This window comes from Nerophis ophidion, linkage group LG12 (genome assembly GCF_033978795.1).
Source record: "Nerophis ophidion isolate RoL-2023_Sa linkage group LG12, RoL_Noph_v1.0, whole genome shotgun sequence".
Classification (NCBI taxonomy): Eukaryota; Metazoa; Chordata; class Actinopteri; order Syngnathiformes; family Syngnathidae; genus Nerophis; species Nerophis ophidion.
The window spans coordinates 50,841,215-50,866,070 of NC_084622.1; the positions used below are offsets into that span (position 1 = coordinate 50,841,215).

General features: G+C 42.9%; 1 protein-coding gene across 5 annotated transcripts in view; it reads right to left on the reverse strand.

The window, feature by feature from the left end:
* Nucleotides 1–24,856, reverse strand: part of LOC133563533 (pleckstrin homology domain-containing family A member 5-like) — a 323,705-nt gene that overhangs the window by 57,729 nt on the left and 241,120 nt on the right. For 4 of the 5 annotated variants that reach the window (XM_061917704.1, XM_061917702.1, XM_061917701.1 and 1 more), the window contains exons 10-12: nt 19,896–20,381; nt 10,825–11,305; nt 7,953–8,036 (exon numbers count right to left, since the gene is read on the reverse strand). In XM_061917704.1, coding sequence (XP_061773688.1) covers nt 7,953–8,036; nt 10,825–11,305; nt 19,896–20,381 — 1,051 coding nt within the window. Of the gene's footprint in view, nt 1–2,897; nt 3,018–7,952; nt 8,037–10,824; nt 11,306–19,895; nt 20,382–24,856 lie in introns of all 5 variants that reach the window. The other variant, XM_061917703.1, reaches the window with a different exon arrangement.

Genomic DNA, 24,856 nt, shown 5'->3' on the forward strand with positions numbered 1-24,856 from the left:
CAGTTTCTAAATTAGTTAAATTGTATAACAGTGCAAAATATTGCTCATTTGTAGTGGTCTTTCTTGAACTATTTGGAAAAAAGATATAAAAATAACTAAAAACTTGTTGAAAAACAAACAAGTGATTCAATTATAAATTAAAGCTGCAAGCAGCGTTGGTCGGGTGCGCCTTTGGCTGCTGCCCCCGAGACCCACGGCCGGATAAGCGTTAGAAGACGCCTTGGAGCCACAATTTTGAGAATCTAATGCATTGTGAAAGTAATGCAGTTGTTGTATTAAAGTGAAAATATCAAACTTCCTGTTGATTTTTGCTAAAGTATGTTAATTATTAAAATGTAGGTCTAAGTGAGACCTACGTAGTGTTTTTTGTTTCATGTCTCTTTGACATTCCTACCGGAAGTTACAAGCAGTTTTGTCTGTGTTTTCTTCCTAGGAGCAGTGTGTCCGTGTTGTATTCCTAGGGGGGCGGTAGAGCGCAATTTTGAGTTTTGAGGTTAGGTTTTTTTCATCAGATCGCAATTTTTGCCAGACCTGATGTGTGTGTCAAGTTTGGTGAGTTTAGAAGCATTTTAAGGGGGTCAAATAATAGCTCAAAGAGGCAAAAATGACATTTTTTAGGAGACTTTGCACAGGGGTTCTTTGAAGGCGCGTAAAATCAAAACCTGAAAACTTATCAAAACTCTGTTTTTTTTTTAATCAGAAGGGTTCAATCTCTCTCTTGTGCGAGTTTGAAGCCAAAACAACAAACGCACTCAGAGGAGATAATGTTTGAAGAAAGGTGACCGTTTTTTACAAAACTTTTGTTTTGAAGGGGGGATTGCAAACTTCCTGTTGATTTTTGTTGGGGGTTGTCAATCTATAAAATGTAGGTCTAAGCGAGACCTACAGAGAGGTTTTTGTTTCATGTCTCTCCGACATTCTTACCGGAAGTTACAAGCAGTTTTGTCTGTGTTTTCTTCCTAGGAGCAGTTTTTTCAGTGTTTTATTCAAAAATAGCGCTAGAGCGCAATTTTGAGTTTTGGGGTTTGGTTTTTTCATTAGATCGCAATATTCACCAGTCCTTATGTGTGCGCCAAGTTTGGTGACTTTTGAAGCATTTTAAATGGGTCAAATTACAGCGCAAAGAGGCAAAAATTGCATTTTTTGCGAAAATTCTATTTTGAAGGGGTTTTTGCCAACTTCCTGTAGATTTTTGCTGAAAGAAGTGAGAGTATGAAAATTGGGTGTAAGTCAGACCTACATCGGAGTTTTTGTTTCATGTCGCTATGACATTCCTAACAGAAGTTACATGCAGTTTTGTCTGTAATTTTTTCCTAGGGGGCGTTAGAGCGCAATTTTCATTTTGGGGGATTGGTTGCTTAATATGTTGGGAAGGTTTGCTATACTGACGTGTGTGTCAAATTTGGTGAGTTTTGAAGCATGTTAAGGGGGTCAAATTACAGCACGTAGGTGCAGAATAATAATAAAACAGTAGTTTCAATAGGGTCCTTGGCCCATGGCAAATGACTCCTGTGGAGTCTTTTTCAATGGGCCAAGGACCCTAATAAAGATTTCTACACATAGAAGTAATCATCAACTTAAAGTGCCCTCTTTGGGGATTGTAATAGAGATCCATCTGGATTCATCAACTTCATTCTAAACATTTCTCCACAAAAAAAGAAATTTTTAACATCAATATTTATGGAACATGTCCAGAAAAAATCTAGCTGTCAACACTGAATATTGCATTGTCGCATTTCTTTTCACACTTTATGAACTCACATTCATATTTTGTTGAAGTATTACTCAATAAATGTATTTATAAAGGATTTTTGCATTGTTATTATTTTTAGAATATTTTTAAAAAATCTCACGTACCCCTTGGCAAACCTTCAAGTACCCCCAGGGGTACGCGTACCCCCGTTTGAGAACCACTGATCTAGACTAGAGATGTCCGATGATGGCTTATTTGCCGATATTCCGATAATGTCCAACTCTTAATTACCGATTCCGATATCAACCGATACCGATATATACAGTCATGGAATTAACACAATATTATGCCTCATTTTGTTGTGATGCCCCGCTGGATGCATTAAACAATGTAACAAGGTTTTCCAAAATAAATCAACTCAAGTTATGGAAAAAAAAATGCCAACATGGCACTGCCATATTTATTATTGAAGTCACAAAGTGCATTATTTTTTTTGAACATGCCTCAAAACAGCAGTTTTGAATTTGGGACATGCTCTTCCTGAGAGAGCATGAGGAGGTTTAGGTGGGCGGTGTATGTTGTAGCGTCCCGGAAGAGTTAGTGCTGCAAGGGGGTCTGGGTATTTGTTCTGTTGTGTTTATGTTATGTTACGGCGTGTTTGTCATTCTTGTTTGGTGTGGGTCCACATTGTGGCGCATATTTGTAACAGTGTTAAAGTTGTTTATATGGCCACCCTCAGTGTGACCTGTATGGGTGTTGACCAAGTATGCCTTGCATTCACTTGCGTGTGTGTTAAGCCGTAGATATTATGTGATTGGGCCTGCACGAAACGGCAGTGCCTTTAAGGTTTTTTGGCGCTCTGTACTTCTCCCTATGTCCGTGTACCACCCCGTACAGCGGCGTTTTAAAAAGTAATACATTATACTCTTTGAAACCGATACCGATAATTTCCGATACAACATTTTAAACCATTTATTGGCTGATATTATCGGACATCTCTAGTCTAGACTCTTTAGGGAAGTGAATTAATTTAATCAACTGCTCGCCCTACTAGAGTGGCTCTAAAGTTGGATTCGATTTTGTGTAGCTAACGTTTCCCATTACAAAAGCAACTTTCCTGTATTAGGATGTATCACAAACGTGGGAGATGGATGACAAACTCTCGACACCACACAATAACAAGGAATCCCTTGTGAGGGCTAACCTTTGGGTTGTCACCATCCACGTTTAGTCGCGTAAGCTGTGATAGCGTGCACTCCCGGATACTGTTAAACTCTGCCTGCTGCCGCCGCAGCTTTATCAGGAGCAAAGTCAGTTCCTCGGGCTGCGAAGGAGGGAGGGTTGTGAGGGACGGGCGGCCATTATCAAGCAGGGGCAGCGCAGTGGGAGAGGAAAGAAGGAGAGAAGACAGCAGGACAGCAGATGCATGAAGGCGACCAGGGACTGACGTTCCGTGCGGTTCACAACTATGAGACTAGCCAGGGTGTAGGCCAGTGTTTTTCAACCACTGTGAGATACAGTCTGGTGTGCCGTGCGAGATTATTTAATTTCAGTTATTTGGGTTAAAAATATTTCTTGCAAACCAGTAATTATAATCCGCACATAATGTGCCGTTGTTGAGTGTCTGTGCTGTCTAGAGCTCAGCAGAGTAACCGTGTAATATTCTTCCAGATCAGTAGGTGGGAGCAGGTAGCCAATTGCTTTGTAGACGTCGGGAACATGGTTTGTCATGATCATACTTGCCAACCTTGAGACCTCTGATTTCGGGAGGTGGGCGGGGGGCGTGGTTAAGAGGAGAGGAGTATATTTACAGCTAGATTCACCAAGTCAAGTATATATATGTATATATATTTATTAGGACTGCAAATCTTTGGGTGTCCCACGATTCGATTCTATAACGATTCTTGGGGCCGCGATTCGATAATATATCGATTTTTTTGATTCAACGCGATTCTCGACTCAAAATAGATATTTTTTCAATTCCAAAGGATTCAGTATTCATTCAATACATAGATTTCAGCAGGATCTACCCCAGTCTGCTGACATGCTAACAGAGTAGTAGATTTTTGTTAAAAACTTTTATAATTGTAAAGGACAATGTTTTATCAACTGATTGCAATAATGTAATTTGTTTTAACTATTAAACAAACCAAAAATATGACTTATTTTATCTTTGTGAAAACATTGGACACAGCGTGTTGTCAAGCCACTGTTACACTATTGTTCTTTTTTTTATTTTTATAAATGTCTAATGATAAAGTCAATGAATGATTTTTAATCACTGCTATGCTGAAATTATAACTAATATTGACACTGTTGTTGATAATATTCATTTTTTTTTCATTACTTTTGGTTTGTTCTGTGTGGTGTTTGTGTCTGCTCTCAATTGCTCTGTTTATTGCAGTTCTGAGTGTTGCTGGCTCAGGTTCGGTTTTGGAATTGGATTGCATTGTTATGGTATTGCTGTGTATTGGTTTGTTGGATTGATTAAAAAAAAAAGTTTTTAAAAATTATCGATTTTTAAAAAAATGAGAAGCGATTCTGAATCGCACAACATATTCGATTTGTATTTGAATCGATTTCTTCCCACACCCTATATATATATATATATATATAAAAGAAATAATTGACTTTCAGTCAATTATTCAGTCATTGGTGGAGCATAATATATATATATATATATATATATATATATACTTTTTTTTATTTTATTTTATTTATTTATTTATTTATTTTTTTTACAATTGTTTTTAACATGGCTGTGCAGCACTTTGGAAACGTTATTGTTGGTTAAATGTGCTATATAAATAAAGTGGATTGGATTGGATTCAGTGAATTCTAGCTATATATATATATATATACATATATATATATTTATTGTATACTGTATATATATATATGTATATATATAAATAAAAGAAATATTTGAATTTCAGTGTTCATTTATTTACACATTTACACACACATAACACTCATCTGCTCATTGTTGAGTTAAGGGTTAACTTGTCCATCCTTGTTTTTCTAACGATACGCATGTACAGTAGGTGGCAGTATTGTCCTGTTTAAGAGTGTCACAACATTGCTGTTTACGGCGGACGAACTGCTTTACGGTAGACGAAAACGTGACTGCTGTTGTTGTGTGTTGTTACTGCGCTGAGAGGACGCTAGTGAAACTGCCTAACAATAAACCCACATAAGAAACCAAAAACTCGCCCTCGATAATTCTACAGTTATAACGTCATTGGGCAGACACGCTGTTTATATTGTGGGAAAGCGGACGTGAAAACAGGCTGTCCTCACTCAGGTCCGCATGGAGTTGGAGGGGGCGTGGCCTCCAGCTCCGCCTGAATTTCGGGAGAAAATTTGTCCCGGGAGGTTTTCTGTAGAGGCGCTGAATTTCGGGAGTCTCCCGGAAAATCCGGGAGGGTTGGCAAGTATGGTCGTGATCACAATATGAAGACGACAGCGGGAGGAAAAGTGCGGTATCTAATGCTGAAACCAAAAATAAACAAAAAGTGAGTGCCCCTAAAAACAGTTATTGAAGCTTAAGGATGGCTTTGCAAAACAGAACTACAACTGAACTGGCTACAAAAGTAAAGAAAAACAGAATGCTGGACGACAGCAAAGACTTACAGTGTGTGGAGCGGAGATGGCGTCCAAAAAGTACATACATCCGTACGTGACATGACAACAATGTCCACACAAAGGATAGCAACAACTGAAATAGTCTTGATTGCAAAAAAAAAGCAGGTGCGGGGAATAGCGCTCAAAGGAAGACGTAAAACAGCAACAGGAAAAAAATACCAACAAAACGAGAAAAGCCACCAAAATAGGAGCGCAAGACACTACACACAGGAAAACACCAAAAGACATAAAATAAGTCACGACGTGATGTGACAGGATCGGTTCGCAGCCGAGTGTGAAGTGACCGGGATGAGAATCAGCACCTCCAAGTCAGAGTCCATGGTTCTCGCCCGGAAAATGGTGGAGTGCCATCACCGGGTTGGGGAGGAGAACCTGCCCCAAGTGGAGGAGTTCAAGTACCTAGGTGTCTTGTTCATGAGTGAGGGAAGAGTGGATGGTGAGATCGACAAGCCGACCGGTGCGGCTTCTTCAATAATGCGGACGTTGTATCGATCCGTTGTGGTGAAGAAGGAGCTGAGCCGGAAGGCGAAGCTCTAAATTTACCGCTCGATCTACGTTCCCATCCTCACCTGTGGTCATGAGCTTTGGGTTATGACCGAAAGGATAAGATCACGGGTACAAGCGGCCCAAATGAGCTTCCTCCTCTCCCTTAGAGATAGGGTGAGAAGCTCTGCCATCCGGGAGGAACTCAAAGTAAAGCCGCTGCTCCTCCACAACTAGAGGAGCCGGATGAGGTGGTTCGGGCATCTGGTCAGGATGCCACCCGAACGCCTCCCTAGGGAGGTGTTTAAGGCACGTCCGACCGGTAGGAGGCCACGGGGAAGACCCAGGACACGTTGGGAAGACTATGTCTCCCGGCTGGCCTGGGAACGCCTCGGGATCCCCCGGGAAGGGCTGGACGAAGTGGCTGGGGAGAGGGAAGTCTGCTTAGGCTGCTGCCCCCGCGACCTGACCTCGGATAAGCGGAAGATGGATGGATGGATGGATGGTAGGGGTGTAACAGTACACAAACATTTCGGTTCGGTACGTACCTCGGTTTAGAGGTCACGGTTCGGTTCATTTTCGGTACAGTAAGAAAACAACAAAATATAATTATTTTGGTTATTTGTTTACCAAATTTGCAAAATCTTCCACCAAAAACATTTTTCTTAGTGGAATATTTGATGTGAAGTAATGGGAACCTTGGATAGGTCAATAATTCATAAAAACATTGATTTTGGTTCAATATTATGTTTTGAGCAATGACAGCTTGAAAGAAAAAAAAACAGCTTTGTTTTATTAGTCAACATTGCAACCTTTTCTAAATTACATTTAACCTTCAAGCTTTTTCATTTCACTTTTGTTATGTTTTTGTTTATTTTAATAGCATTTTTAGAATGTGCCGTGGGCCTTTAAAACATTAGCTGTGGGCCGCAAATGGCCTCCGGAGCACACTTTTGACACCCCTGCTGTAGATAATAAAACATTAAATCTGATAAATCAAAGGATAAAAAGCAGAGCCTGGAGACACATGCGCGTTTATCATAACTCTCTCGCTCTCTCTGTCTCTGTCCTCCCTCACCAATGCTGCAGTTGCGCACACAATGTGTTTGGTTTTTAACCCCTTCTTAACCCTGAACGTACATTGTTAATACACGCAACCATAACTCAAAATGCCGGACATTTGATGCATTTAAGAAACTCCGCCCAGACAGCCCCACAAAAGAGGACATGTCCGGTGAAAAGAGGACGTATGGTCAGTTTATCCTAGCCCAGTCGCTGCTAGCATGCTAGCAAAAGAGGACATGTCTGGTGTTAGCAGCGATCGGGCTAGGATAGACTGACCATACGTAGTCCTCTTTTCACCGGACATGTCCTCTTTTGTGGGGCTGTCTGGGTGGAGTTTCTTAAATGCCTCAAATGTCCGGCATTTTGAGTATTGTTTACGCTACTCAATATGTCCGTCTGGAAACTTGTTCGGTACACCTCGGGACTGAACCGAAGCCTCCAAACGGAAACGGTTCAATACAAATACACGTACCGTTACACCCCTAATAAATGGTGATGTCACTTTGAGATAAGTGTAGTGAAGCATGGTTGGTTATGGTTTAAATTCATATCCAACAATTGCGACAACGTCTTTTTATAGTCAATATCGAGTTCCATTTTTTAAATGATTTTTTAATGAAAAAAAAATATGCCCTGGCTCTAAAAAAAAGGTTGAAAAACACTGGTGTAGGCGGCATGCATACTCCCCACTTCCATCCAAGACGGAGAGGCAGCTCAGCATTCATGACGCCAATCAGTTCACACATAATCATCACCGACTTTGACTTAAATTCCTGAACTGGCTAAGAGTCGTGACGGACAGCGTCTTTCAATCTTCACTCAGTCAGCTCACACTTAACCCGACCACTCGCAGAAAGAAACCTTCTCTCTGATTATGTGACAAATAAGATTTTGTCACAAGGTCATGTTGGAAAAATAAGACAGTGGACTAAAAGGGAGGGAAGAACATAACAACAAACCCCAATACTAACAAACCATGCTTGAACCCTTGATTTATCACAACAGTGGTATCATATTTACACAGTGCAGATACTGTAGATAGCAATACCAGATCATTAAGACTTACTGTTTTTCTTTGGAGAGACTGGGCAGTGACAGTCTGGACTGGAATCCCTATGGGCATGGACCTTCTATCGGGTGGGTAGACATACTGAAAGACAGGAAATGATACAAGAAAAAGCCTTGAATTCATTTCCTGAAGAGCTGGTCCACTCAAAAAAACACAACATGAGTCAATTGCCGAGGCTTAAAGGGGAACATTATCAGCAGACCTATGCAAGCGTCAATATATACCTTGATGGCGCAGAAAAAAAGACCATATATTTTTTTAACCGATTTACGAACTCTGAATGGGTGAATTTTGGCAAATTAAACGCCTTTCTGTTTATCGCTCTGGAGGCGATGACGTCAGAATGTGACGTCACCAAGGTAATACAGCCGCCATTTTCATTTTCACATTGCAAACACTGGGTCTCAGCTCTGTTATTTTCCGTTTTTCGACTATTTTTTGGAACCTTGGAGACATCATGCCTCGTCAGTGTGTTGTCGGAGGGTGTAACAACACTAACAGGGAGGGATTCAAGTTGCACCACCGGCTTGAAGATGCGAAAGTGGCAAGAAATCTGCCGCCAGACCCCCATTGAATGTGCCGGAGTGTCTCCACATTTTACCAGCGATGACAGACATGACACAGAGATGTATGGATAACCTGCAGATGCATTTGCCAAGATAAAGTCAACAAAATCACAAAGGTGAGTTTTGTTGATGTTGACTTATGTGCTAATCAGACATATTTGGTCGCGGCGTGACTGCCAGCTAATCGATGCTAACATGCTACGCTAATCGACGCTAACATGCTATTTACCGGCGGTGCTAAAGCACACATGGCACAGAGATGTATGGATAACCTGCAGATGCATTTGCAACTATATTACGTTTCCTTCCACCCACATTTAATGCGAAAAAAACACTTACCAATCGACGGATTTAAGATGCTCCAGTGTCACAAGATGCGAAAGTCCTGATCGTTTGGTCCATACATCTTACCGGCGATGCTAACGCAGCTATTCGGCCATGCTATGGCTATGAATAGCGTTAATAGCTTTTCGCTCAATAGCTTCAGTTTCTTCTTCAATACTTTCATACTCCAACCATTTGTTTCAATACATGCGTAATCTGTTGAATCGCTGAAATCAGTCTGAATCCGAGCTATTGTCGCTATATCTTGCTGTGGTATTCGCCATTGTTTGTTTACATTGGCAGCACTGTGTGACGTCACAGGGAAATGGATAGTGTCTTCGCAGAGAGCGAAAAAAAGGCACTTTAAAGCTTTTTTTAGAGATATTCCGGGACGGGTAAAATTTTGAAAAAAACTTCAACAAATACAACAAGCCACTGGGAACTGATTTTTATTGTTTTTAACCCTTTTGAAATTGTGATAATCTTCCCCTGTATACGTTAGTCATGAACTCAAACTGAGGTTCCAATACAAGAATATTAGAACTTAGAACGCTCTTTATCTCCTCCCTCTTGGAGATATTTTTAAGAATTTTGAAAAAAACTTCAACAAATACAACAAGCCACTGGGAACTGATTTTTATTGTTTTTAACCCTTTTGAAATTGTGATAATGTTCCCCTTTATACGTTAGTTATGAACTCAAACTGAAATTCCAATACAAGAATATTGGAACTTAGAATGCTCTTTATCTCCTCCCTCTTGGAGATATTTTTAAGAAACATGGAGTGTTTTATCACTTTTATGCAGATGACTGCCAAATTTATATGCCGATTTCAAAAAGCCACCGCCCCCTGACACCCCTTCTTATCTGTCTATGCTACGTCAAGGCTTGGTTAGCCCAGAATTTTTAAATAATGAATGAGGGAAAAACAGAAATTTTAGTTTTTGGTCCGGCCCTCACTGACTTGGGACCATTGCAAAATGATGTGCGTCCCAAAGTCACCAGCCTTGGCGTCACTATAGACAGCCATTTTAAACTAGACAAACAAGTCAATGGCGTTTTAAAATCGTGTTTTTATCACCTTCGTCTTTTAGTAAAGGTTAAACCGTTTTTATCTTTTAACCTTTTTGAACAAGTCGTACATGCTTTTATTTCAAGTGGCCTGGACTACTGCAATGCACTTTATGCTGGCATTAGCCAAAAAGCTCTCCCCCGGTTGCAGTTAGTCCAGAACGCGCCAGCAGGAATTTTAACAGGGGCCAGGAAACGCCAGCACATAACCCCAATTCTTCAGAGTTTGCACTGGCTCCCTGTTCATTTTAGAATTGATTTTAAAACATTGCTGTTTGTTTTTAAATCTTTACATGGACTGGCGCCTCAATATATCTCGGACCTCATCCAAATTTACATTCCTGCGCGCGCTCTAAGGTCCGAGAGCCAGTTCCAGCTCGTGGTGCCCAAGACCAGACTTAAGACCAGGGGAGACAGGGCCTTCTCTGTGGTCGGCCCTAAGCTCTGGAACACTCTGCCCCTCCATGTTCAAACTGCTTCCACAGTGGAGTGTTTTAAGTCTCGTCTTAAGACCCACTTTTATTCTTTGGCTTTTAACACTACGTGAGTTGTGTGGTCCTCTGTGTTTTTTATACACTTTGATTTCTATTTTACTGTTTTAATTGATTTTACCCTTTAAAATAGGTTTTAATCATATTTGTTTTTATATTGTTTTTATTGGTTTTATATGTAATTATTTTTTGTTTTATTCAGTCATTGGTGGAGCATAATATGTAAATATATTTTTTTATTTTTTTTTTATTTTATTTTATTTACAATTGTTTTTAACATAGCTGTGCAGCACTTTGGAAACGTTATTGTTGTTTAAATGTGCTGTATAAATAAAGTGGATTGGATTGGATGGTAAGAGCTAAGGGATCGTAAGATTTTTCTTACACGGAGAAGACCTTACTCCGTGCTCCACTAACCTTGTGCATGGGTTGCCTCTGCCGCCGGTCAATACTCATGTCTCTTTGGTAGAGAGGAGAAGCGATCTCCGAGCGGGCGCTGCTCACGTTGTAGGATCGTGCCTGAGAGTAGCCGCCGTACAGAGATAGGGATCCATGCGAGGGCGAAGGCGGGATGGAGTAGCTCGGCGCTGCATGCTCTGAAAGGTTGATCATGGTCTTGGGGCTTGCCAAATGGCCGTAGTTCCCCGGCGGCCTGGCGTAGGCTTGCCGTTGCTGCCACTCGTACAGCTGCCACATGGTATCGGTGCGCACGGAGCGGCGTTTCTCAGCCACGGGCGGACCCAGGACTTGCTCGTACAAAGAGGGCGAGATACTGCAGATGCTGTCCCGCTGTGCCATGCTGTTTCTGGGCATGCTGCGGTACCCGTCGCCCACATGAGGCCCGTAGGGCATCCGGTGGTTTGGCATGTTTCTGGGGAGCGTCTGATAGGATGTGATGCTGTGGAAAAAAAAAATGTTTTTACAGTATGCAGTAGGAGTGACTGGCGAGGAAGTAAAGTATAAAGTAGTATTTCATAGTATGTAAATACTGTAAAAAATGTATGTTGATTTTGGTCTAACAGTGTTACAGTAAATCATATTAGGGCCGGGAGATATGGCCTTTTGTTAATATCTCCATATTTTTAGCCTTTGTCACGATACAGCATATATATCTCCATATCTTGCCTTAGCCTTGAATGAACACTTGATGCATATAATCACAGCAGTATGATGATTCTATGTGTCTACATTCAAACCTTCTTCATACTGCATTCATATATGCTACTTTTAAACTTTCATGCAGAGAAGGAAATCACAACTAAAAGTGTATTTATTAAACAGTTATTAAGCAGTGGCACAAACATTCATGTCATTTCCAAAACAGGAAGTGCAGGATTGTCAGAGACATTTTAAAACAAGCTATGAGTGCACTTTTGTGCATGATGTCACTAAGATGATACAAACCCCGTTTGCATATGAGTTGGGAAATTGTGTTAAATGTAAATATAAACGGAATACAATGATTTGCAAATCCTTTTCAACCCATATTCAGTTGAATAAGCTACAAAGACAACATATTTGATGTTCAAACTCATAAACTTATTTTTTTTTCTGCAAATAATAATTAACTTAAAATTTCATGGCTGTAACACGTGCCAAAGTAGTTGGGAAAGGGCATGTTCACCACTGTGTTACATCATCTTTTCTTTTAACAACACTCAATAAATGTTTGGGAACTGAGGAAACTAATTGTTGAAGCTTTGAAAGTGGAATTCTTTCCCATTCTTGTTTTATGTAGAGTTTCAGTCGTTCAACAGTCCGGGGTCTCCACTGTCGTATTTCACGCTTCATAATGCGCCACACATTTTCAATGGGAGACAGGTCTGGACTGCAGGCGGGCCAGGAAAGTACCTGCACTCTTTTACTAAGAAGCCACGCTGTTGTAACACATTGCATGGCATTGTTTTGCTGAAATAAGCAGGGGAGTCCATGATAACGTTGCTTGGATGACAACATATGTTGCTCCAAAACCTGTATGTACCTTTCAGCATTAATGGTGCCTTCACAGATGTGTAAGTTACCCATGCCTTAACAATCCGGATGGTTATTTTCCTCTTTGTTCCGGAGGACACCACGTCCCCAGTTTCCAATTTGAAATGTGGACTCGTCAGACCACAGAACACTTTTCCACTTTGCATCAGTCCATCTTAGATGAGCTCGGGCCCAGAGAAGCCGGCGGCGTTCCTTCCTTGGTTTTGTTGATAAATGGGTTTGGATTTGCATAGTAGAGTTTTAACTTGCACTTACAGATGTAGCGACCAACTGTAGTTACTGACAGTGGTTTTATGAAGTGTTCCTGAGCCCATGTGGTGATATCCTGTACACACTGATGTCGGTTTTTGATGCATTACCGCCTGACGGATCAAAAGTCCAAAGATTCTCTGAACCTTTTGAAGATTTTTACGGACCGTAGATGGTAAAATCACTAAATTCTTTGCAATAGCTCGTTAAAAAATGTTCTGAAACTGTTCGACAATTTGCTTACAAAGTGGTGACCCTCGCCCCATCCTTGTTTGTGAATTACTTAGCATTTCATGGATGCTGCTTTTATACCCAATCATGGCACCCACCTGTTCCCAATTAGCCTGCACACCAGTGGGATGTTCCAAATAAGTGTTTGATGAGCATTCCTCAACTTTATCAGTATTTATTGCCACCTTTCCCAACTTTTTTGTCACGTGTTGCTGGCATCAAATTAAGTTGATGATCATTTGCAAAAAAAAAATGTTTATCAGTTTGAACATCAAATATGTTGTCTTTGTAGCATATTCAACTGAATATGGGTTGAAAAAGATTTGCAAATAATTGTATTCTGTTTATATTTACATCTAACACAATTTCCCAACTCAGATGGAAACAGGGTTTGTATATCAAAACACTAAATTAAAGTGCACTTTTTGTACAGAACGCCACTACAATAGTTTAAAACAAATAAAGTGCACTTTTGTGTATGATGTCACACAAGATATTTCAATAAGTGTCAAATAAAAATGAGCTGCATAATAGGAAATCAAATAGTGTATGTCCTTCACTATGTGGTAGGTTCCTGCGGACGTTATCTCCTTCTGTTGGTGACTATTTTTTTTTCATACGGTGTTGATCTGGAAATAGTTGCTTCGTGTGGCACCAAACGGAGATGTTGACATGCGGAGTTTCAAGCATTCTTCATTCTCTGGCAGGTGACTTTTCAAACGATGCTACAAATTAGCAGTAATGCTACTTTTTGTAGCGACGCTTTTGCCGCATAAACGTTGAACATATTCCCGCTTGACGCCAAACCACCGCCAGACGATGGACCCCCTGCTGTTTTTCTTGGGAATTAATTCTTCCTTCATTTGATACCACATTCACACCTTCTCTCTCTCGTATTACCACTGGCACGTCACCGTTAGTATCACATCTAACGTTACCCATGCCGCTACCTCTCTGCTCTACGAGGGCGTATGACGTTGCACGTATGTGACGCATGTCGTGTAATGCCCACAGCTAAAAGCAACTGCGTGAAAATGTATACTCGAATATCACGGTATAGTCATTTTCTGTATCGCACGGAGACAAACCCGGGATATATCGACTTTATCGATAAATCGCCCAGCCCTCTGTCATATGTAACGCAGACATGCTGTACCAGCTGTGTAATGTACCAGGTTTGAGGACCAGTCATAGACAATTTAGAGTGAAAAGCAAATTGTATTTGCTGCAGCCTGCCACCATGGCCCCGCACTCCCTCCCCTCTGTTGCTAGATATCTCGAGATGTATGTTGTATTATGTATATTTGCTTTGCTATGGAGATTTTTTCCCCACTCCAGACTGGACCCCCTTAGGAGCCCTGTCTAGATTGCATTTTTTTACTCATCCTTTCCCAGCGTTTTACCTTTTCCCCCCATCGTTTACGGGGTGCCTTGTGGCGACCCATCAGCGTTCTTGTTCTGTAACCATGTACACTGTTTGTCTAATCTTGAACAGGTTTGTGCTGAAAACAGTTTTGTTGTACTTGTGCAATGACAATCAAGACCTATCCTATCCCAAATGACAAAATGTTTTGCTCTGTCGTGTTTTCTTTCAGAAGAGAGTTGAGTAGATCTGGACTTTAAAGCCATACAGATATTTTAATCTGCCTGGAATCAGGTGTGTTAGGAACAAAGACAACCAAAAACAAGGTTCTGTGTTTCTGTGTCTCTTTGGTCAGTGGAAAGAAACAAAAAAAAACAAAGTTTGCTTTAGCATGGGTTCACAGTTAGACCAGCTGGCAACAAGAGTTTCCATGACTATTTCCAATCAGATTTGGCATGTGTGCGTACTGGTTTGTACCACGAAGCAGCATTGAGCAGTTCATGGACAGGTCAAAATTAAAGCAAAGCTGCAGATGACATGTAGTTAGAGTCCAAAAGTAGAAAGCAGTAAGAAAGGTGTGGAAGGAAAGATGGTGTGAAGATGTATCTTCATCCCAGGTGAAAGTAATTAGGACATTGTCCTGGCTTGAGCTTTCACAATGCATTGCTTTAGCCTTTGCACATTTCAGTTGCTGATGGACATGTTTCAAGTCATTAAACTACACATCAAACTATCACATCACACATTGGTGACCAAATTTTTCCGAAAAGGGCTGCATTTCAAAAAAAGTAGAAGATGTGTGGTCCACATTTTGTACATTAAGGGCCTGATTTATTCAATGTTTGCATGAACTAAAACATGTGCAAACATGATAGCACACAAAGCTGATCTACTAAATGTGTGTGAAGTGATTTGCATCTGTTGAATGAGCAAAATAAGGAGTGCAATCCATTTTGCGTCTCTGTCTTCATCAAACACACATTAATATATATATATATATATATATATATATATATATATATATATATATATATATATATACCGTATTTCCTTGAATTGCCACCGGTGCGCTAATTAATTTAAAACCTCTTCTCACTCCTGCGCTTACCAAAGGCATGCGGTAAAAGTAAGCATGCGCTAATTATTTTAAAACCTATTCTCACTCCGGCACTTACCAAAGGCATGCAGTAAAAATTTAGTTGTGATGTAAGCTTGGACCTTAAATCCTACTGAATAGTTCTTAATCTTCTTCCCTTTATGCAATTTCAAATTATCGGTATTGAAATCAGCCTCCTCCATTTTGAAAATGATGACAGGGGAAGTGTCACTCGTGACGTCACAAGTTTGACCAGGCGGTAATTCAAGGCAGGCACATACTATATGCCCTGCGGCAATTCAAGGAAATACGGTATATATATATATATATATATATATATATGTATATATATATATATATATATATATATCCATCCATCTTCTTCCGCTTATCCGAGGTTGGGTCGCGGGGGCAGCAGCCTAAGCAGGGAAGCCCAGACTTCCCTCTCCCCAGCCACTTCGTCTAGCTCTTCCCGGGGGATCCCGAGGCGTTCCCAGGCCAGCCGGGAAACGTAGTCTTCCCAACGTGTCCTGGGTCTTCCCCGTGGCCTCCTACCGGTTGGACGTGCCCTAAACACCTCCCTAGGGAGGCGTTCGGGTGGCATCCTGACCAGATGCCCGAACCACCTCATCTGGCTCCTCTCGATGTGGAGGAGCAGCGGCTTTACTTTGAGTTCCTCCCGGATGACAGAGCTTCTCACCCTATCTCTAAGGGAGAGCCCTGCCACACGGCGGAGGAAACTCATTTCGGCCGCTTGTACCCGTGATCTTATCCTTTCGGTCATGACCCAAAGCTCATGACCATAGGTGAGGATGGGAACGTAAATCGACCGGTAAATTGAGAGCTTTGCCTTCCGGCTCAGCTCCTTCTTCACCACAACAGATCGGTACAACGTCCGCATTACTGAAGACGCCGCACCGATCCACCTGTCGATCTCACAATCCACTCTTCCCCCACTCGTGAACAAGACTCCAAGGTACTTGAACTCCTCCACTTGGGGCAGGGTCTCTTCCCCAACCCGGAGATGGCACTCGACCCTTTTCCGGGAGAGAACCATGGACTCGGACTTGGAGGTGCTGATTCTCATTCCGGCCGCTTCACACTGGGCTGCGAACCGATCCAGTGAGAGCTGAAGATCCCGGCCAGATGAAGCCAACAGGACCACATCGTCTACAAAAAGCAGAGACCTAATCCCGCGGCCACCAAACCGGAACCCCTCAACGCCTTGACTGCGCCTAGAAATTCTGTCCATAAAAGTTATGAACAGAATCGGTGACAAAGGGCAACCTTGGCGGAGTCCAACCCTCACTGGAAACGTGTCCGACTTACTGCCAGCAATGCGGACCAAGCTCTGACACTGATCGTACAGGGATCGGACTGCCATAATAAGACAGTCCGATACCCCATACTCTCTGAGCACTCCCCACAGGACTTCCCGAGGGACACGGTCGAATGCCTTCTCCAAGTCCACAAAGCACATGTAGACTGGTTGGGAAAACTCCCATGCACCCTCAAGAACCCTGCCGAGAGTATAGAGCTGGTCCACAGTTCCACGACCAGGACGAAAACCACACTGTTCCTCCTGAATCCGAGGTTCGACTATCCGGCGTAGCCTCCTCTCCAGTACACCTGAATAAACCTTACCGGGAAGGCTGAGGAGTGTGATACCACGATAGTTGGAACACACCCTCCGGTCCCCCTTCTTAAAGAGAGGGACCACCACCCCGGTCTGCCAATCCAGAGGTACCGCCCCACGATGTCCACGCGATGCTGCAGAGTCTTGTCAACCAAGACAGCCCCACAGCATCCAGAGCCTTAAGGAACTCCGGGCGGATCTCTTCCACCCCTGGGGCCTTGCCACCGAGGAGCTTTTTAACTACCTCAGCAACCTCAGCCCCAGAAATAGGAGAGTCCACCACAGATGCCCCAGGCACTGCTTCCTCATAGGAAGACGTGTTGGTGGGATTGAGGAGGTCTTCGAAGTATTCCTTCCACCTATCCACAACATCCGCAGTTGAAGTCAGCAGAACACCATCCGCACCATACACGGTGTTGACAGTGCACTGCTTCCCCTTCCTGAGGCGGCGGATGATGGTCCAGAATCGCTTCGAAGCCATCCGGAAGTCATTTTCCATGGCTTCCCCAAACTCTTCCCATGTCCGAGTTTTTGCCTCTGTGACCGCTGAAGCTGCACACCGCTTGGCCTGTCGGTACCTGTCCACTGCCTCTGGAGTCCTATGAGCCAAAAGAACCCGATAGGACTCCTTCTTCAGCTTGACGGCATCCCTCACCGCCGGTGTCCAGCAGCGGGTTCTAGGATTACCGCCACGACAAGAACAAACTACCTTGCGGCCACAGCTCCGATCAGCCGCCTCGACAATAGAGGTGCGGAACATGGTCCACTCGGACTCAATGTCCAGCACCTCCCTCGTGACATGTACAAAGTTCCTCCGGAGGTGGGAATTGAAACTTTCTCTGACAGGAGACTCTGCCAGACGTTCCCAGCAAACCCTCACAATGCGTTTGGGCCTCCCAGGTCTGTCCGGCATCCTCCCCCACCATCGCAGTCAACTCACCACCAGGTGGTGATCGGTAGAAAGCTCCGCCCCTCTCTTTACCAGAGTGTCCAAAACATGAGGCCGCAAATCCGATGACACAACTACAAAGTCGATCATGGAACTGCGGCCTAGGGTGTCCTGGTGCCAAGTGCACATATGGACACCCTTATGTTTGAACATGGTGTTTGTTATGGACAAACTGTGACGAGCACAGAAGTCCAATAACAAAACACCACTGGGGTTCAGATCCGGGCGGCCATTCTTCCCAATCACGCCTCTCCAGGTTTCACTGTCGTTACCAACATGAGCGTTGAAGTCCCCCAGCAGAACAAGGGAATCACCCGGGGGAGCACTCTCCAGTACTCCATCGAGTGTACCCAAAAAGGGTGGGTACTCTGAACTGTTGTTTGGTGCGTAAGCGCAAACAACAGTCAGGACCCGTCCCCCCACCCGAAGGCGGAGGGAGGCTACGCTTTCGTCCACTGGGTTGAACTCCAACGTGCAGGCTTTAAGCCGGGGGGCAACCAGAATTGCCACCCCAGCCCGTCGCCTCTCACTGCCGGCCACGCCAGAGTGAAAGAGAGTCCAGCCCCTTTCGAGAGAAGTGGTTCCAGAGCCCTTGCTGTGCGTCGAACTGAGTCCGACTACATCCAGCCGGAATTTCTCCACTTCGCGCACTAGCTCAGGTTCCTTTCCCCCCAGTGAGGTGACGTTCCACGTCCCAAGAGCGAGCTTATGTAGCCGAGGATCGGACCGCCAAGTGCCCTGCCTTCGGCTGCCGCCCAGCTCACATTGCACCCCACCTCTATGGCCCCTGCTATGGGTGGTGAGCCCATTGGAGGGGGGACCCACGTTGCCTCTTCGGGCTGTGCCCGGCCGGGCCCCATGGGTACAGGCCCGGCCACCAGGCGCTCGCCATCGTGCACCACCTCTGGGCCTGGCTCCAGAGGGGGGCCCCGGTGACCCGCGTCCGGGCGAGGGAAATCTGGGTCCTTTGTTTTTACTTTTCATAGAGGTTTTCGAGCTGCTCTTTGTCTGGTCCCTCACCTAAGACCAGTTTGCCTTGGGAGACCCTACCAGGGGGCTTAAAGCCCCCGGACAACATAGCTCCTAGGATCATTGGGACACGCAAACTCCTCTACCACGGTAAGGTGGCAGCTCAGATATATATATACATATATATATATATATATATATATATATATATATATATATCCATCCATTTTCTACCGCTTATTCCCTTTTGGGGGGCGCGGGGGGGCGCTGGCGCCTATCTCAGCTACAATCGGGCGGAAGGCGGGGTACACCCTGGACAAGTCGCCACCTCATCGCAGGGCCAACACAGATAGACAAACAACATATATATATATATATACATACACACATCTATATATACACACAAACACACGCAATATATATATAAATATATGCATATATTTATACACACACACACATATATATATATATATATATATATACACACACAGACACACACATTAATATGTACTGTATATATAAGTTTGACCAGGCGGTAATTCAACGCAGGCGCATACTATATGCCCTGCAACAATTCAAGGAAGTACGGTATATTATATATATATATATATATATATATATATATATATATATATATATATATATATACATACATACACACACACACACACACACCAATATATATATATATATATAAATATGTATATATAAATATATATACACAGACACACACACACATGAATAAGTGTGGTGTAAACCATATGCAGTAAAACATTTTTTTAGTTAGTTTTTTGGCAGGGAGGATTGGGCGAGTATTTGTTAGTGTAAAGTTTTAATCCAGGACGTGTTTAATTTTTTCTCTGCAACATTTCCCGGGGCCAATAAAAAGTTGCCGCCACCTGGATGTAAAATGAGGCATACTTTGGTACTTTAACTTTTAACTCAAATGTGCGACACAAATTCAATATGCAGTGCAATATAAATGCAATCACATGAAACTAACCTCCTGGTGTCGTCGTCCTGGCTGCGTCCTCTCTGGGAGCGAACCCATTGCTCCAGCTGCTGCATAGAGTTGGTCCGACTCAGGGTCCGGTCCGGCTCGTAGTTGGGACTTGGCTGATGGGGGACGCCATCGCCGTCAGACGGACCTGCCTCCCCCGCTCCGTTGACCTGCGGGCTTAGGTGTGAGCCGTCTGTCTCAGGCGGGCTCCTCGGTGTTGCAATTTTGAGGGTGACAGCAGCTGCTTGGGCAGGCTGCAGTTTGATACTGTTGATCTTGGTGAGGGGGCGATCACGGGCGCCACCGTCCTTCTGGAAGCCGTAGCGCTCAGCGTCCAGCTGCTTCCTGTCCTCGTCTGTGGCGTGCTGGCGGTCCGCTTCACGGTTGCGCTCGTTGTTCTCAATTTCAGGCTGTGTCAAAGTTGGCCTGTGATGGGCCGTGTGATTGACCTCCTGCGCTCCACACTGTTCCACTTTTAACTTGTCCAACCTGGCAGAGGCACACAAGGTAACACAAATATGTGAGCTCACACGCACCACCACCAACAACTCAGGATTATTTTAAAATTTATCAAACCAAAACTCTGGAACGATCTCTCTTTCCATGTGAGACAGGCCCCTTCTTTGGCTATTTTGAAGACCCTTTTTACAAACCCTGTTTCCATATGATTTGGGAAATTGTGTTCGATGTAAATATAAACAGAATACAATGATTTGCAAATCCTTTTCAACCCATATTCAGTTGAATATGCTACAAAGACAAGATATTTGATGTTCAAACTCATAACCTTTGTTTTTTGGCAAATAATAATTAACTTAGAATTTCATGGCTGCAACACGTGCCAAAGTAGTTGGGAAAGGGCATGTTCACCACTGTGTTACATCACCTTTTCTTTTAACAACACTCAATAAACGTTTGGGAACTGAGGAAACTAATTGTTGAAGCTTTGAAAGTGGAATTCTTTCCCATTCTTGTTTTATGTAGAGCTTCAGTCCTTCAACAGTTCGGGGTCTCCGCTGTTGTATTTTACGCTTCATAATGCGCCACACATTTTCCATGGGAGACAGGTCTGGACTGCAGGCGGGCCAGGAAAGTACCCGCACTCTTTTTTTACGAAGCCACGCTGTTGTAACACTTGTCTTGCTGAAATAAGCAGGGGTGTCCATGATAACGTTACCATGAATTGATTAACCTGGACCCTGACTTAAACAAGTTGAAAAACTTATTCGGGTGTTACCATTTAGTGGTCAATTGTACGGAATATGGACTGTACTGTGCAATCTACTAATAAAAGTATCAATCAATCAATGGATGACAACATCTGTTGCTCCAAAACCTGTATGAACCTTTCAGCATTAATGGTGCCTTCACAGATGTGTAAGTTACCCATGCCTTGGGCACTAATGCACCCCCATACCATCACAAATGCTGGCTTTTGAACTTTGCGTCGATAACAGTCTGGATGGTTCGCTTCCCCTTTGGTCCGGATGACACAATGTCGAATATTTCCCCAAAAAATTTGAAATGTGGACTCGTCAGACCACAGAACACTTTTCCACTTTGCATCAGTCCATCTTAGATGATCTCAGGCCCAGAGAAGCTGGTGGCGTTTCTGGATGTTGTTGATAAATGGCTTTCGCTTTGCAAAGTACAGTTTTAACTTGTACTTACAGATGTAGCGACCAACTGTACTTAGTGACAGTGGTGTTCTGAAGTGTTCCTGAGCCCATGTGGTGATATCCTTTAGAGATTGATGTTGGTTTTTGATACAGTCGAAGGTCACGGTCATTCAATGTTGGTTTCCGGCCATGCCGCTTACGTGGAGTGATTTTTCCATATTCTCTGAATCTTTTGATGATATTATGGAGCGTAGATGTTGAAATCCCTAAATTTCTTGCAATTGCACTTTGAGAAACGTTGTTCTTAAACTGTTTGACTATTTGCTCTCGCAGTTGTGGACAAAGGGGTGTACCTCGCCCCATCTTTTCTTGTGAAAGACTGAGCATTTTTTGGGAAGCTGGTTTTATACCCAATCATGTCACCCACCTGTTCCCAATTAGTCTGCACACCTGTGGGATGTTACAAATAAGTGTTTGATGAGCATTCCTCCACTTTATCAGTATTTATTGCCACCTTTCCCAACTTCTTTGTCACGTGTTGCTGATATCAAATTCTAAAGTTAATGATTATTTGCAAAAAAAAAAAAAAAAAATATATGAGTCTGAACATCAAATATGTTGTCTTTGTAGCATATTCAACTGAATATGGGTTGAAAAGGATTTGCAAATCATTGTATTCTGTTTATATTTACATCTAACACAATTTCCCAACTCTTATGGAAACGGGGTTTGTAAAATGAAGTGGTGGGCACACATCTGGCCCCCGGGCCTTGAGTTTGACACCTGTGTGACTTTTGAGTGTTTCTTCCAGCTGGGACCAGGCGTGTAAAAGGGAATGTGATATCTCCAGTCCAAAAAAAAAAAAAATACGGGCTCTGCCAGAGCACGTCTGAAGGGTGGTGCTCAACCTCCAGTAATCCATTTGTGGCGCTCGACAAATCTGTACTTCTTTAGGAGGTCTTGAAGGGTAATTGACACCACTACTCTGTGGCCTTACGTGCACTCAAGGTCACGTCTTTAAAGACCAACAAATTCCTTCCTGGCAGAACTTAGTGGGTCAGCAACCAGAAGGCATTTGGAAAAGCATTCCTTCAATGCCTTCTTCTTCCAACTTCTTTGACGACAGTAAGCCCGTAAAACATCTAATGTCATTTCACACTCAGGATAGAAGTGTGTGCTGTTACACTTTTACATTGTCGTTCAGTGGATTTCAGCTCTGTGCTCAGCTTGCGACAAAAGCACTTTATCATTCCGCCTACACGCTGCCTGTGCTGAAGGGCATTACAGAGGCAGGCTGCTAAGTAACATTTGGAAGGACTCATTTCTACTCATGATTTGGCGGAGCTCGACCACGCTTTATGCGCCTTTAAGCGCCCGAAGAACATGACATTTCTTTGTCCGCTTCTCCTTAACTGTAATTACCTGTGTGAATAGTAGAGATTAAGTAAGACCTGCTTAAGAGAAAACTTTACAAAAAAGAGAAAGAAAGAAAGCATATACCGTATTTTTTGGATTATAAGTCGCTCCGAAGTATAAGTCGTACCGCCCGAAAATGCATAACGAGGAAGGAAAAAAACATGTATAGGTCACACTCAGAGGTGGGTAGAGTAGCCAGAAATTGTACTCAAGTAAGCGTACTGTTACTTTAGAGATGTATTACTCAAGTAAGTCTCACCTTAAAACTCATCTGTATACTCTAGCCTCTAAATAGACCTCCTTCTTAGACCAGTTGATCTGCCGCTTCTTTTCTTTTTTCTCCTATGTCCCCCCCTCCACCCGGTCCGATGACCATGGATGAAGTATTGGCTGTCCAGAGTCGAGACCCAGGATGGACCGCTCGCCTGTATCGGTTGGGGAGATCTCTATGCTGCTGATCCGCCTCCGCTTGAGATGGTCTCCTGTGGACGGGACTCTCGCTGCTGTCTTGGATCCGCTTTGAACTGAACTCTCGCGGCTGTGTTGGAGCCACCATGGATTGAACTTTCACAGTATTATGTTAGACCTGCTCGACATCCATTGCTTTCGGTCCCCTAGAGGGGTGGGGGGTTGCCCACTTCCGAGGTCCTCTCCAAGGTTTCTCATAGTCAGCATTGTCACTGGCGTCCCACTGGATGTGAATTCTCCCTGCCCACTGGGTGTGAGTTTTCCTTGCCCTTTTGTGGGTTCTTCTGAGGATGTTGTAGTCGTAATGGTTTGTGCAGTCCTTTGAGACATTTGTGATTTGGGGCTATATAAATAAACATTGATTGATTGATTGATTAAGCGCCCAAAGAACATGACATTTCTTTGTCCGCTTCTCCTTAACTGTAATTACCTGTGTGAACAGTAGAGATTAAGTAAGACCTGCTTAAGAGAAAACTTTACAAAAAAACGAAAGAAATAAAGCATATACCGTATTTTTCGGATTATAAATCGCTCCGGAGTATAAATCGTACTGGCCGAAAATGCATAATGAGGAAGGAAAAAAACATATATGTCACACTCAGAGGTGGGTAGAGTAGCCAGAAATTGGATGACAGGGGATGCAAAACAATAATAGTGCAATACTTTTTCATAACATGGTCACTACTGCCTACTTTGTCTTGTTATATTCTTATTTTTATTCCCATTTTTGCTTTTTATTTGTATTCTTATTGTAATATTTTTCTATTTTCTTTCCATTTATGCCCCCATTATTTACTTTTTACTTTTTAACGTCGATCTCAACTCAGTACACTGCTGCTGGAATTTAAATTTTTCTGCAGGAACTCTCCTGAATGAATCAAAAAAGTACTATCTATATTTCTAGCTACAGGCCAAAAATTTGGACACACCTTGTTTTCTTTATTTTCATGACTATTTACATTGTAAATTGTCACTGAAGGCATCAAAACTATGAATGAACACATGTGGAGTTATGTACTTAGCAAAAAAAGGTGAAATCACAGAAAACATGTTTTATATTCTAGTTTCTTCAAAATAGCCACCCTTTGCTGTGGTTACTTTTTCGCACACTCTTGGCTTTCTCTCAATGAGCTTCAAGAGGTAGTCACCTGAAATGGTTGTCACTTCACAGAACACACAAGAACAGATACCAATAGGTAACAAAATGTGGTTTTGAATGAGAGGCCCACCCTTAAAATAATCCTATTTCACATTAAAGTCTCATGCTGTCAGGAAGCAGGACAAGGCAAAATGTATTTCTCCAGTGTTGAAGGGAGTTTAAAAACAACTTTTAAAATGTATTTTATATATAAAGTCAGATCAATGTGCAGGATGCTTTGCTTCATGGAAAGTACATTTTGTACATCCCATTTCCTCTGTGCATAAATGGCAGCGATACAGCGGAATGTCTCCTAATGACTG